Source organism: Epinephelus fuscoguttatus, linkage group LG7 (genome assembly GCF_011397635.1).
Source record: "Epinephelus fuscoguttatus linkage group LG7, E.fuscoguttatus.final_Chr_v1".
Taxonomy (NCBI): Eukaryota; Metazoa; Chordata; class Actinopteri; order Perciformes; family Serranidae; genus Epinephelus; species Epinephelus fuscoguttatus.
In genome coordinates this window covers 35506394-35521696 of record NC_064758.1, presented here as the reverse complement: position 1 = coordinate 35521696, position 15303 = coordinate 35506394, and the positions used below count along the sequence as shown (strand labels likewise).

Here is a 15303-nt window from a genome sequence, read left to right as displayed (position 1 = left end):
GAGGACTGTTTTCATCTGCATGTTTAGTGAGTATTTACGTCAGCAGGAGGGTGTATGTGGGTTTGAATCAAAAATAAACCACAGTGTCCATTTTCATGCTAATGAAGCAACATGTCACCCAGTGCAGCAGTGTGGCTAATTGTTGGGCTTTTAATTGTTGCTGGACAACAATGGAGCTCTGTGGCACTGACGAAAGATGAGCTGCTTGAGACTTTGACGACACAGGCAAGAGTTTTTATTAAAGCTGCAATAAAGAGTTGATTAATTCATTAGTCAAAGGACAGAGAATTAATTGGCAACTATTTTGATCATCATCATCGTTTCAGGCTTCTTAAGTGTGAAAATGTGGTGCTTTGTCATAAAAAACTGAATAACTTTGGATTTTTGGACTGTTGGTTCTATCAGTTGTATGTAACAGATACCATTTAAAGATGTCACTGTGAGCGTTTTGTTGACAACTTCTCTGTGTTTTTCGCCACAAGCCAGATTTTTCACCACACCTCTTGGAACCCTTGACCTCGTAGGTAGAAAATAATAGGTTAGCTAGTACTGTTAGCCTGACAGCGGTGCGTCCATGTACAGAGTTGAAATATAAAAGACAGTTGCGCTCAGGCACATTTACTCACCTGACCGAAAACAAGATGGCCGTTGTTTCAGTCGTGAATGCAATGCACAATACACAAAATAGTTATAGTCAGCGGCTTGCATTTAATGTTAGTAATGTTAGGAGGTGTGGAGGACGAGGTAATTTGTAACAATGATTGTGTTTACACTGGGCGAATTAGTCAAGTTGTGTGAGAATCACTTGTCTTTGTTTTGTTTGGATCACATGTAACATGAGTTTTAATTTCCTGATGATAACCTGCTGCCTGCAGGTTCGTCCAGCTCCTTCATGTAGTCAGTTTGTGCAGGCACTTCCATCCTTCATCTGACTTTCACTCGTCATAATTGGGCTCACAAGGGAGAGCGGGTCGTCCACTAATTGGAAGATTGGTGGTTCAGTCCCTGGCTCCTCCAGTCCACATGTTGAAGCATCCTTGGGCAAGATACTTCACCTCAAATTGCTTGGTGTGTGAGTGTGTTAAAGCTGAGGAGCAGGTGACATCCTGTATGGTAGCTTCGGGACCAGTGTATGAAATGTGTCTGTGAATGTGACATGTTGCGTTCAAGTGCTTGGTCAGAAGACTAGAGTGGAACTATACAAGCGCAGGTCCATTTTCCATAATAGTCACCTGATAGCAAACAAGCTATTGACAGAAAGAAAAATCTAGAATATCACCAAACTTATCCTTTAACAGAATTGCTTGTAGCTACAAATAAAATAAATCTATACATGTATTAATCTATCAATCTAGTAAAATTAGGTTTCTGTGATACAACTGTTGTTTTTCGAGTGTATAACACATTCTGAATTTCATCTTGGTCGCCTCGTCTCCCACAGCTGGCTATAAAACAAGCTGGTTAGCTGCTTAAGTGTTGCAGCATCTCACTTCCCTTTCTCGCTCTCTTTGCTGAATTTGTCTCCGAGTGTTTCCATGCTAAAATGACAGGGACTGTGTGTCCTTGACAGCAGCTGGCCCCAGTGAGAAACCAGCCATTTACATGCTAATCTCAACCACTGCTCACTCTTCAGCTGCTCACTCACAATCTGCAGATGGAACATCTCTAATTCCTGCCAGAGTAGAGGGGCAGCAGAGAGGCTTTTGTGTGATATGTGCACTTCTGCATGCATTACAGAAAGTGGTTTCACATTTTCATACAGGATGATCTACAGAAGAACCCCGCAGTAGACCAGTATAGAGCTTTATATAATCCGCCAGAGTGGTTGGAAGTTTCTCACACAAAGCTCTCGTTTAACAACTCTGTTTGGAGGATTTTTGTGCATTTCTTTTTAAACTCCTACATTAAGACACCTGTAAACTTGATTTGAGGAAAACATGCAGTGTTTGTGACGCGGCGTCTCTGGAAGACATTAGTCACCTTGCTGTCGTCAGAGTCTGTCACACATCTTCCTCTCTTTTAAATGTGCCATTCATCGTACTACCATTGACGCTGTATGATTTGTCACTATCGATGTGCAGCTTCAGATCAATGCTCTCCCTTTCTCTCTCTATCCCTCTCTTGGTCCGTCTCGCTTTCTGCTTTGCCGCTGACTGTATGTGTGTCTGTTTCTCTGCTTTCTCCATGTCTCCATGTGTGTGTCGTCCGTCTCTGGTCCTTCCTGTCAAGTGTCCGGCCGCTGTCTTTCTCAGGGCAGCCCATCTCGGCTCCCACCACTCCCACGGCGGCGGGCAGCGCTGCCTATGCCGCTCTGTTCCCCACCAGTCTGACCGTTCACAGCTTCGTCAGTCTCCATCAGTACTGCTGCCCCTCCACTGACCAAAGCTTACAGCGGGAGGACAGGTAAGGGCCACAGCAGGGCCTGAGTACAGTGAGTACGGCACAGTAAGATTAAGAAAACAAAACCCTTAAACCTTCATAAGACGCCTTGCAAGTCACCTGCAACACAGTCACCATCACTTTCTTTACATTTCATCCTCGTCTGCCTGCTCCCCCCACCCTCTCTTAATCCCAAGCGCCTGTGCGTCAGTCTCCTACCACTCCCAGGTGTGACTAATAGCTGGAGTTAGGCCCCTCTACCAGCTTGAAAAACACAGCTCCTTCACCGCGAGCGAGACGATAGCAGTCATCTTCAATAAGCTATGGGACCGAGGTGGACTGAGTCACAAGTGAACCTGGCGAATTCTCGTCCTCTTTTCTCTCCTCCTTCCCCTCATTTATCCTCCACCTGACGCTGCTCTCAGACACATCAGTGCATGATGCACCAACACTGCCATCTAATGGCTTCAGACAGCTGTGATGTGCACACACTCAGAGTATGCTAAACACCATTTTTAACCAAAAGAATGCACCCACCCTGCTTTAAGCTTTTCTAGTTTCCACCTGTTTGCTTTCTTTGTTTGTGTCTCATGCTGTTTTTCACTCTCTCTCTCTCTCTCTCTGTCTTGTCTGTCTGCCTTCCCTGTGCTTCGTTCCGTGTTTTGACTCGTCCTGTGTTGCTTTCCAAGAGAGGAGGGTGAGGATGAGGGTGCCCATCAGTTCTGTTGTTCTGCCTCAGGCTGCAGCAGCCCCTCCTCTCGCTGAGCTGAGGTGTGACCGACCGCGCAACGACTCACTCGCCCATTTACCTGTGAAAAGACTATCACAGTTTATGCTGCCAGAAAAACGGAGACCTCACTGTGTACCAAAAAGGCAAACTCTTGCTGCATTTTAGCAGGAACAAAAATAGGAATGCATGCAACTTATAGTCTCTGTGACAGTTCTGTTTCTGTGCTGTTGTTGATTTCTTCATGTATCATACTGTTTGTGCATTTTAAGGAATCTTGATGTTGTCTTCTCTTTGTATTCTTTGCTATTCATTTCTTTTCTTGGAGCCATAACAAGCTGTCAGAACACATCACCATCGTCTGCTCATTACTGTCACACTCATGCTTATCTTGGATCCACTAGTTGAGTCATGTCAGTTCGGATGTGCTCAGTCAGTAGTCACCATTTGTTATCTGTGCAAATAGCTTTAAATTCCTGTCACCAACCATTATGCAATGTCAGAGAGGCTAGCTTCCTATGTGATGTAAAGACATTAATTGTATGCAGTTTGTTTAAACCCAACACATCTGATCATCACTGTCTCATGTACTATTTATCTTGGTTTAGTACTGAGCAAAATAAAGTTCTCTAGTTCCTGAAGACACGTCAGCTCTGTCTTTTAAAATGTCCGAAGGTGAAATATTTGTTGCTGTAATTGCTCTGTGTTCTCTCAGCCATGCTGGAATGTTGCTTGTACACACCCACCTCACTCATGTTCACCACAAACACAATGTGCTCGTCCACAGGCAAATATTAATCATAGAAACTATATTTTCAGCTCTGTATTGATTATATGGTGCTCACAGTCCTTGAATGATAATGCTCTTCCCCTGCAGAAAACACAGTATGTTCTCCATCAGTGTTGGTAACCTGATTAGCAGTGTTGGAATGTTCCAGTTATGTAATTAAATTACAAAATAATCTAATTGTAATCTGTTATAGTTACTGAGAAAGAAATATGGATTAAATTGCAATTACTAATCAAAAATAATGGTGATTACAAGATATGACTAGATTACTGAAGGTGCCTACTGGGCACAGGCCCAGAGGCATTTACCTGAGAAATATTACTTGGAGAGACACAAAAATACCACAAAGTGATGCAAAACAGCTGCAAAGACACACAAATATACTTGCAACTGTAAAAAGGAGTAAAATAACTACAAAGAGACTCAAGATTACTGCTAAGAGACACACAATAACTACAAAGAGACGCAAAATGACTGCTGACAGATATAAAACAACTACAAAGAGACTCAATGACTGCTAAGAGACATAAAACAGCTACAAAGAGAAGTAAAACAACTACAAAAAGAGACACAAAACAACTACAGGGAGACACAAAATGACTGCTGACGGATACAAAACAACTACAAAGAGACTCAATGACTGCTAAGAGTCACAGAACAACTACAAAGAGACACAAAATGAGCACAAACACCACAAAACAACTACAGAGACTCAAAATGACTGCTAAGAGACACAAAACAACTACAAAGAGAAGTAAAACAACTAAAAAGAGACACAAAATGACTGCAAAGAGACAAAACAACTACAGAGGGACTCAAAATGACTGCTAAGAGACACAAAACAACTACAAAGAGAAGTAAAACAACTAAAAAGAGACACAAAATGACTGCAAAGAGACACAAAACAACTACAGAGGGACACAAAATGACTGCTAAGAGACACAAAACAACTACAAAGAGAAGTAAAACAACTACAAAGAGATACAGAATGACTGCAAAGAGACACAAAACAACTACAGAGAGACACAAAATGACTGCTATGAGACACACAACAACTACAGAGAGACACAAAATGACTGCTAAGAGACACAAGACAACATCAAAGAGCTGCAAAACAACTACAAAAAGAGACTCAACCATCACAAAGTCTGTGTCTTGTTCCTGTGTAGGGGGGGGGGGGGGGGGGTCTCTTGCATGCCTGTGCCCAAGGGCTCAGTGTCTCATAACCAGCCCATGCTACAAAGGAGTTACACCTTAATAAATATTTTTTCAGTAAAAAGCTCATTTGTAAAATTCAACATTTATTCTGTTGCATTGCAACTTTTCACAATTCAGAAATGCAATGTCATATTTCCAGACAACATGGCTCAGCAAAGCCCTTGAGACAAATGTATGTACTTACATTTTTTGACTTTTCAGCTTTATCGCCCAGTTTAAAACATTTGTCAGAAAAGTAATCAAAAAATAAGCGAATTTAATAAGTTACGCTACTTTAACTAACTAGTAATCTGTAACCCATTCTGTTTCCAAAGTGACCTTCCAACACTGCTAATCAGCATGTTGCTATAGTTGGTGGAAACCTGACACGTGTGGAAGAAAACCAACTTTGTTTTTAGCTCAAAGTTGCACAGTTTTCTAAACGAACACAGGAGAGTGTGTGTAATCTTTAATTTAAAGGAAAATCTCAAATATTTTTGTAGTTGTTGTTTCTCAGGACCTTTATTATCTGTGTATACTGTAAAATGAGCTACTAAACCACAGAGAGCATCAGTTGTACACCTGGAGTTCATGATACTTGCATATTACAGATAATTCAACATTTTTCACACATTATATTTTCCATCTTTACAAAAAACAGGCAGGTTTCCTTCTGGTTGATTTCATCCACACTGCTTATGTCTCATATTCCGACTTAAATCTGTGTCGTCCATCTCAGCTGCTTTAACACACTATGTGTCACCATGTGTCTTTGCTTTCACCTGCATTCATGTTGACAGCACAGACATCAAGGTCAACCACTGATGTGTCACGGTACAGTGGAATATCAAAAAAAGAAAACACCAAACATTTCCTATATTTCTCCTTTCTTTTTTTTCAATAAACGAATGCACTTCTTCTTTGTGTCTCTTCGTCTCTTCCTGTCGTTGCTGTGACGTGTTTTTTTGTTGTTGTGTAATAATTAAAGTGACTGTGCATGTGTCTGTGATCCGGCGCAGGGAGGAGGAGGAGGAGGGTGGAGGGAAAAAGCTGGGCAGGGTGAGGGAAGTTCACAGCTGTCAAAAGACTGTCAAGAATGTAGCCTGTACAGCTTTGCAGGGCGAGCAAGAGCCAGTGTGAGAGTGTATGTGTGTGTGTGTGTGTGTGTGTGTGAAACGAAAGAGAGCAAAACAGAAAGGGAGAGCTCAAGAGAGGGTGTGCTTGTTATTACTCTGCTCCAGTTAGTATGGGACCTTTCTCTTGACAGTAGCAGCATGGTAAGAACTTTTCCTCCACTTTTATTTCACTTGTAGAATTGTCACAAAAGGAGCTTTTAGTTTGGCACCAGTGAGACATGACGTTATTGTAACACCGGTTTGTACGGTGGCCCACGCTGCAGTGATGTAGCGGCTGTGACATGTGGTTTGTGCTGTAGATCACCAGTCTGTGTGCCGTGCGTAGGTAAAAATGAAACTGAATCATCACAGACAAACAGCAAAAGAAACTTTTTAAAACAGAAGATTAACAGTGTTGACATGAGAGAAAGAAATGCTTTGAGAAGACGCATATATAGAAGGAGAGGTACCTGTGTGACGGAGCGTGCATGCCGTTCAGATGACAGGTTACATACCTTTCAAAGCCTGAGTAATCTGCCACACTGTCATGGGTGTCACTCAGATGCATGCACACAGCGTACAGAAGTAGAGCAAATAACATAATTGCTTCTTGAAACATGTTTGTCATGTCAGTTCGGACGCCTATTAGGAGGATTTGTCAACTACAGTGCAGGTCTGAAGTGAATCGGACAAAAAATGTCCAACTCATGCACCCAGAAGCGCCTCCAATCATCTCACTAGAACACTGAGAAAAGAGAAGTAATTTTCTATCTGAAGTTTATGTTACAATGTGTCTGTATATACAAGACTTATCTCTTCATTCTCTCTGCTTCATGTGCCAGAGATTATCTGATAAGTTTGTGCTTACAAAACACTGCCAATTTCCAGCCACATCATCCTGCAGCCGTGCAAACGATGCAGCAGCGCGAGGCTCTTTTATCTCTTAGTTCACTACCTGGATTCAACATTAAGTGGCATCCTCTGTGGACAGAAACATAGAGCCTGTCTGAGCTTTGAACTGCAGGATCTGGGTCACAGAAAGAAGTGAACAGTGTGTGTGTGTGTGTGTGTGTGTGGTAAACTCACAGCTTGAGACAGCGAAGTGGCAGAAGAGTGTTGGCGGTGGAGGAATGCTCCGATGTGACCCATGAATGATTTGATTGTTTCCTTTCAGTTTGGCCGTTTGAAAGTATAAAATCACGTGTGATGAGGAGAATACAGATTGTTCCGGTGGTAGATTTAGTTTTTATGATGAAAACAATAATAATACTGTGTTTTTTTAATCAGTTTAAGTCCTGATATTGATGGTAAATATTACTGCAACACCAGAGTTGTTATCTGAAATCTTGCTGTTGGTCCTTCTGTTGCTTTTTATCATTCATCACTCACATTGGCAATGGCGGATCTTCTGTAGGCCACGTAGGCAGTAGCCTAAAGGGCCAAAATACCCCTCCCACCAGATGCAGATCCAAAGACCACATGCTAACGGTTGGCCTGTAGCAGGGGTACCACTTCCAGTCCATCTAGTTCATCAGTGAGTGATGATCACAGTCAGAACTTGCTAGAGATTTCTGGGTTTGGCGGAGTGGAGTGTATTTGGAGAGCATTAGTGTAAAGGCCCAGACACATCCACCTAACATCAAAGAACTAGTGGCAATGACAGCAACTGTTACGTCACTTCATGTCACCTGTGTCTCAGCCAAAGTTGCACTTGAGCACACGTCAAAGCTTACAGCCAACAGCCAACTAGCATTATGCATTAGCATGAGAGGAAGTAACTCTCCATAACAGCAGGTGGCGATAGTTTGTATTTGTCATTCAAAAAGGGCAACCAGAAGACCAACAGGGTGGATTCAAGATGCTAGTTAGCTAGTTAGCACATTACCAACACAACCTGATGTTGAAAGAACAAATTATATTTACCATGCGCTAGCGAACTATAACACAAACAGTTACGAACTATTTGTACTAAAGAGCTCAGTGGCTAATTGCTATGCTATGCTATGCTTTTTTTTTTTTTGTAGTTTTGTGTCTCTCTAGAGCAGGGTTCAGCAACCTTTACTATCAAAAGAGCCATTTTCGGCCAAAAAAAGTTAGAAGTCTGTCTGGAGCTGCAAAACATATTTGTGCCTTATAGTGTTGGCAACACAGCCTATTTAATCTACATTAGCCTATAAACATTCCTAATAGGTCTAAATGAGCATTCATTAATATGTTTTACGACAAAGTAGCTTCTCTGCTGTGGGCTGTTTATGATTATTTGGTACTTAAACTTTGCAGTATTAATGGTGACAGCAAACAAATCTGTCCACTCACCATGAAATTTCTTTATTTTTCTCCATTTTCCATTTTATTTTAGACATTTTCTTTTTCAAATTTGGAATCAATAGGTAGCCTTGCTAAGGAAACTCAAACTTAGCCATTGCTATTGAGATTCAACAAATTTTAGGATAAGGCATCAGGCCGTAGACGTATGAGGCACATAACTGAGGAGATAAAACATTTTTTATACACCATATAGGCTGCACATTTATACAATCGGAAATGTAAATAACTTTAGACTACAGCGATGTTAAATGAAAAATCAAATGTTGAAAAATAATTGTTATATAATTAATAACCGCAGATTGCTTACCCATCCTCTAGGATCATTATGTGTCTGTTTTGGTTGTTTTGTGTCTCTGTGTGGTCATTTTGAGTCTTTTCCTGGTTGGTATGTTCCAGTAATTTGAGTGACATTTTGCAGATGATGGCCAGGAGGTCCCCTGACACTTTGGGCTCCTGGGCCTGTGCCCCATTGGTCCGTTAAGTGGCAGGGGTGATTAAATTCTTACATTGCTTGATAAGCTTTGGAGCAAATGTCAAAATTGACACAAAAGTTGGAGATGAAGAGATTAGACAGGATATGAGATAACTACTCCGAGTCAATGCTTAAGTGGAAATGAGTCAACAGACACGTCAATGCAATTATTGGCTCCTCCACTGTGGGTGGCATGAGAGGTTAAGCCTCCTTGTCCTGCTGCGGGTTCGATGGCACAGTCAGACCTACTGCCGCTCTTTCATACACACACAAACATGCACCGTCAGCACATCAATAATAAATGAGCGAGGGACAGGAGGCAGGGGACTGCATGGTGTTGACATTGTACTTCACTGCGCACAGCCCCATTCACTTTTCAGTTTCTTTCACTGGAGCTCTCTTGTCAATTGTGGCCCACATCTTTTATTCTCATAACACTATCAGCGATCACTTTTCCTGTTTATTAGATTCGAACCATCTGTTTTGACTCCAATTAAATGGTTGGTGGTGGTGAAACTCTGGGCCGGTCTTTATGAGGGAGCCTCTGGAGAGCACCTCTCTCTGGCACTGTAACAGGAATACAGGGTTTCTTACATAAGTAATGAGGTGCAGATGCCAGCTGCGATATGGCCGCACTCATGTTTTATACAACAAACTTTTTTACTCATATATCATCCTCACCTTGTCTCTCGCCGCATATTACTGCCTGGCTCTCGCTGCGGGCAAAAAAAAATTATCGTCTTGTTAATGCATTCACACTTAGAGGTGGATTGCAAGGCCTCGCACAGAGGGGGAAAAAATCAATGCTGAAACAGAATACATTTATTTTAAATGTTTCACCAAACTTAGAGAGTTTAAAAAGGCATCTCTTGACTTTAAAATGTGTCACACAACACATACAGTTGATTTTTTGAGTGTTGTGGTTGATCCACCACAGAGGACATTCCCTCTTGTCCTAAGTATTTCGATTTTCCTTCTTTAAATGTGAACACATGACAGTTTAAGTTTTTAAGGATGTTTAAAGTGGTTAAATTGATCCAAGCAACAGCTGTGAATATTCAAATTTATGAGACCAGGCTTGCAACTCCCAAATGTTGCATTGCATGTATTTTAGATTTCAGGGATTCAGTTGAATGAAAATACCATCTGCTCCTGTTGATGTGCATGGCGGGGAGTTACAGTGAGTCCCTTGCCTGTGTCTACCTGTTGGCACACTGCAGAGGCACTCATGTGGCTAGTTTCCATTCCTTAAAAGGAGCAGTTTTTAAGCAGCTCTGAAGAAGGCAGAATTTCCTATTCACACAGTTTAGGCGATGTGTAAAGAGGCACTAAAAGTAGATGATTCATTCAGGCTTCCATTTTTAATGAACCAACAAGTTTAGACGACGCTGTGTTTGCACACCTCACCCTGCACAGATATGTTATTTTATCTGTTTACAAGGCAAATGTTATGTAGACTGTCATTCACAACCTGTGGAGCATCTTCAACACCCACCTCAATGGCGATAACAGTCAATACATTGTCATGGCAACTACGCTTCTCATCCTAACAACCGCCTCGCCGCCCACAACGTCCCACAGCAACCGTCACCAAGCAACCCCCTCCCGCTTCTCAGCTTCTCTATTTAAGGAGTAGAGGAGGAGGAATGATAAATGATGCTGCGCACAGAGAAAAAAATAAAACGTTTTCAAGAGGAGATGGATGTTGAGCACAACAACTTGTTGCTCATAATTAATTTGTAAAGTGGAAACAACGCACAGCTTGTTAATGTGGTGATGAGCTCTCTGTAAGTGGCATAGCTATAAATTTGTGGTTTACATTTACAACTCAGCTGTGTTGATGTGCGCTTTCCTGCAGATGTCAGAATTGTGTCTTTTTTCTCACCGGGCCTTTGCATGACTCTCGTGTTATGCAACATAATGGAGTTGTCCTCAGTGTTGTTGTTAGACTCAACAATAATTTAGCCGGGTCACGTGTTGCTTGAAGGCACAGGATGTCCTGCTGTAAGACCCTGCATTCTGCATTGTACAACGTTTTCCCCTCTGCCCACTCAAAATACTCAGTCTTTGTATGTGAACTGACGTGTGGTATGTTTGTGTTTCGATATGACTTACAAGATCAAAACCAACCAATTAAAATACCTACAAGTTATGTCCTTGTTCCCCGAGAAGCTTTTTCCTTCTTGTCTTGTTTTTTACCAGCTGAATACTAACACAGGAAGTCTCTGCGATCCAGTGGAACAGTGACAACACAATGAGGGAGGGAGGAGGACGTTAGCTGACCCACACAGAGCATAAATGGTCACAGTCAACAAGGCACCATTTTAGCCCTTTTTTGTCATCTGCATTAGTGTGCGAGCCTAAACCAGGGAAACTTATCTGGCTTTGCTCTTGGCCTCTTTTGGAAAATGACAGAAGGCCAGGGGCCAGTTAAAAACAAACATTAATAATTCATATATAAAAAAAATGAGTCTGGACCTCTGTCAGGGGATCAGAGTTCTCCCCTGGCACTTTATTTTGATAAACAAACTATATTCTGATGCTTTTTATGCGCTGTAGCACATTATTTACATTCCAAGTACAAAAAAATCCCAGAGCGAATCAATTTATGAATTAGAAAATGGTCAGCACCCTAAGTTGAGTATCACTGGCCTTAACTAGGCAAAAGGTAGAACCACACAATAATGTGAGGTGTGCCTTTTCTATGTGCTGAATGTAAAGCTCCAACACATCCTTGACTCTGGCTGTGTACTCTCTGACTTGTAAGGGACAGCTGACGGAAGGGGGTGCGGCTAACACAAGGAGGAAATGTAGGCAGGAGCATGTGACTGTAGTCCTCCCAAACAGAGACTGACTGTTTGACTTGAGGTGGATGTAGTCTCTGCATACGTGCACAACAGGACACTTGGAGGATCTCCGGACGGTTAAGTTTTCTGGTTTCCGCTCTGCTGACTGCAAATAGGATCCTTGAGTAATTTTCTTGGTGATTTGGTCGCAAGTGCTTTGCTTTCAGTTCTGCGAGAGTGAGGGTGAATCTAGGAGGAGATGTGCTTTGTCATGTTTTTTGTCCCACGATATTTCACAGTGAGCTGACGTGCCTGTTTTACACCTGCGACGAATGTATGAACCTGGTCTTTCCTGTCAGTATGGTGTTGCTGGTATGTAGCGGTGGAGGCGTGTTTTTTAGTGGTTGATGACTCCTTGGAGTGTGCTGTCACTGTTGTGATTGTCAGACAAGGATTCACTGAGAGAAAGACGGTGAGAAGCAGATAAACACTGGTAGGCTTGGCTAAACGTAGTAGTACATTAACTCATCCTCCTGACTCAATAAAGGAAGGAGATTGAGGGCAGAGACCTTTATGTCTAATGGATCATCAACCAACAGTGTAGACAAGGAATGCTGTCAGATTTGGCACCTCTTTAAAGCAAAAGGAGTTTACAAGTGATAGAACTTCATCATGAATTCCTCTAAGAGATGGTTAAGTCCTCGCCGCTCTAAACTTTACATGTAAGTCCTTATGTGTGAGCTCTTAAGTACTATTCAGCATGATTCCTGAACTTACTCAATCATTCATTCACTCTCTAATTTGCACTTAAAACACTTCAAAGTGTTTGGTGTGATACTTTGTCAAGCCACTCATGATTCATTCTAAAAGCTGCTGCTAATTTTCTGCTGCAGTGTGGAGGGGGATTCCCAGTGTCCAGAGACGGGCACCCACAAAGACAGCTCATTCAGCCAGACGCCTTACCTGCGCGGCTCGGAGCGCTATACTGACAGCAGCACCAGCAGCGCGCCGTCTGGATCCAGGGACCCTTCGTGCGTGTCGGCCTCCAGTTCAGCCAGCTTGGCCTGGGCACTACGAACGCGCCACCAACCTGCAAGTCTGGCCCTCCGCAAGCAAGAGGAAGAAGAGAATAAGAGATGCAAGGCGCTTTCAGACAGCTATGAACTCTCGACGGATCTGCAGGATAAGAAGGTAACGACGTGGTCAGAGGATTCATGTTGCAAGTGTTTGTGTTCTTTGGTGTGTCCTGTCAGCCATGAGTGCTAGCAAACAATATGAGGATAATGGATGCCTTTGTTCTCCTTGTCCCTACAGGTTGAGATGCTGGAGAGAAAGTATGGCGGCTCCTTTGTAAGTCGCAGAGCAGCTAGGACCATTCAGACGGCCTTCAGACAGTATCGCATGAACAAGAACTTTGAGCGCCTCAGAAGCTCTGCGTCGGAGAGCCGCATGACACGCCGCATCATCCTGTCCAACATGAGACTGCAGTATTCCTTTGATGAGCGACAGCCTCAGCAGCAAGCCCAGACACAGACCAACTTCACCCACAGTGTTGCCATAGGGCCTCCACATTCCCCTGACCCAGACCGCACAGGAGACTACACCCACTTAGAGGACTCCTTCTCCAAACAGGTAACAGTGTTCATTTATTTATATATAAAACTCTGTATGGCTTGAAAGTCTCAAAGGTCTTTACTGTAACAGAAAAATAAAAGAATAAAGAAAAACTTATTAGACAACTGCACAAAGCAACTAAAAGAAGGTTTTAATCACCAGCCTTAAACCCTCAAAGCACGCTGGAGTGACTGGATTTTATGTGTAAGACGTGACAAATGCACTATATTGAGAAGTTTCCGTTCAGACATGAGGAATGTTGATCTCCTACCCCATTTTGTGTTCCCTTCAGGTCAAGTCCTTAGCTGACTCCATCGATGATGCCCTTACCTGCCGCGCGGGTCGCAATGACTCCCAAGAGGGCAGCAGGGAGGGTGGAGGTATTAGTGAAGACTTTGGAGAGTGTGTGTGGAGCAGCAGCAGCAACCCCTCCTCCCAAAGAGGTTTAGGAGAACGAGCCAGGGGTGCTGGAGGAGGACTCAGTATGCACGGCGACAGCACCGCCACCTCGTACAGCGACGTCACCCTTTACATGGATGATGGCATGCCGTCATCCCCGCTGTCCCTTGATCGGGCACCCAGCAGCACAGATACGGAGTACTGGGGCCCCGGTGGTGGTGTCGGAGGACGTGAGGACAGCAGGGACACTGAGGGAGGGGGCAGCAGTAACAGTCGACGCAGTACCCCGTGTACGGAGTGCAGGGACTATCGTCTAAGGGGCGCACATCTGCCTCTCCTCACTATTGAGCCACCCAGTGACAGTTCGGTGGACATGAGTGACCGCTCAGATCGTGGCTCTCTGAGCAGGCAGCTGGTCTATGAGCAGGAGCCCGGTGTAGGGGCTGGCTCCCCTCAGGGAACCCTCAAACACTCCCCCAACACGGGCACCCGCCCTACCTCCACAGCAGCCGCCCAAGGTCAGACTCGAGCCCCTGGCAGACCCATACCCACACACATCCCTCACCAGGTGGCTGCACACCACCACCATCACCACCACCCTATCCACCACCATCAATACCCCGACACACCTTCATCCTCCTCCTCCCCTCAGCAGCCCCCCACCACCCCTCTGTCCTCCTCCTCCTCTACAGCTCTGCCCCCTGGTGGTCTGGAGCAGCCGTGCTGCTCAGATGGAGACAACGACTCACTCAACTCCACCACCAACTCCAACGAGACAGTCAACTGCAGCTCCGGCTCCTCGTCTCAGGACAGCCTGCGAGAACCTCTGCCACCTCTGGGAAAGCAGACGTACCAGAGAGAAAGCCGCCACAGCTGGGACTCCCCGCCATTCAACAGCGATGTGGTGCAGAGACGCCAGTATCGTATAGGCCTCAACCTCTTCAACAAGTAAGATGCCTGGAGTGCTAACAAACACAAGTGCCCATCTAGACTACTGTAGTAACTTCATATTTGCTAAAATTGTCACTTTATTCATACAGTAGTAAATGAGACAAATAGTTTGTTTATTTGTTTGTGTGTTTGTTTATTAAGATCCCCGTTAGCCTTTGCATTGCAGTAGCAATGACATCTGACATGAGAAAAAGGCAATGCAGAGACAGAATCTTGATTCATATTTGATCAGTGCTGCCTAGTTTGACAGTTTGAACACAGTTCACAAGCAGCACCTGACATGATTGACAGCTGCGTTAGAGTATCATCGACTGATTGGTTGTTTTTGGTGCACTGTAGTTCTTGCAAATGCCATTGAAAGTATTAGGAGTAGGAGGGACATAATTTTTTTTCCACAGACGTCTGTCTCGTAATGCTGTGTGGATATAGAAACAGTCTCTCTTTTTTTTATTAAAGTTACCATCTGTAGCTTTAAAGGGCCAGTGTGTAATATTTGGCATGGTTTATTGTCAGTCTGAATCTGAATCTGAATATTCTACCCATTA

The 15303-nt window shown here is 43.6% G+C and overlaps 1 protein-coding gene across 3 annotated transcripts in view; it reads left to right on the top strand.

Moving 5' to 3' along the window:
* Positions 1 to 15303, top strand: part of iqsec2b (IQ motif and Sec7 domain ArfGEF 2b) — a 41518-nt gene that overhangs the window by 17183 nt on the left and 9032 nt on the right. For 2 of the 3 annotated variants that reach the window (XM_049580670.1, XM_049580672.1), the window contains exons 2-4: positions 12688 to 12985; positions 13109 to 13426; positions 13701 to 14755. In XM_049580670.1, coding sequence (XP_049436627.1) covers positions 12688 to 12985; positions 13109 to 13426; positions 13701 to 14755 — 1671 coding nt within the window. Of the gene's footprint in view, positions 1 to 11859; positions 12517 to 12687; positions 12986 to 13108; positions 13427 to 13700; positions 14756 to 15303 lie in introns of those variants that run through there. The other variant, XM_049580671.1, reaches the window with a different exon arrangement.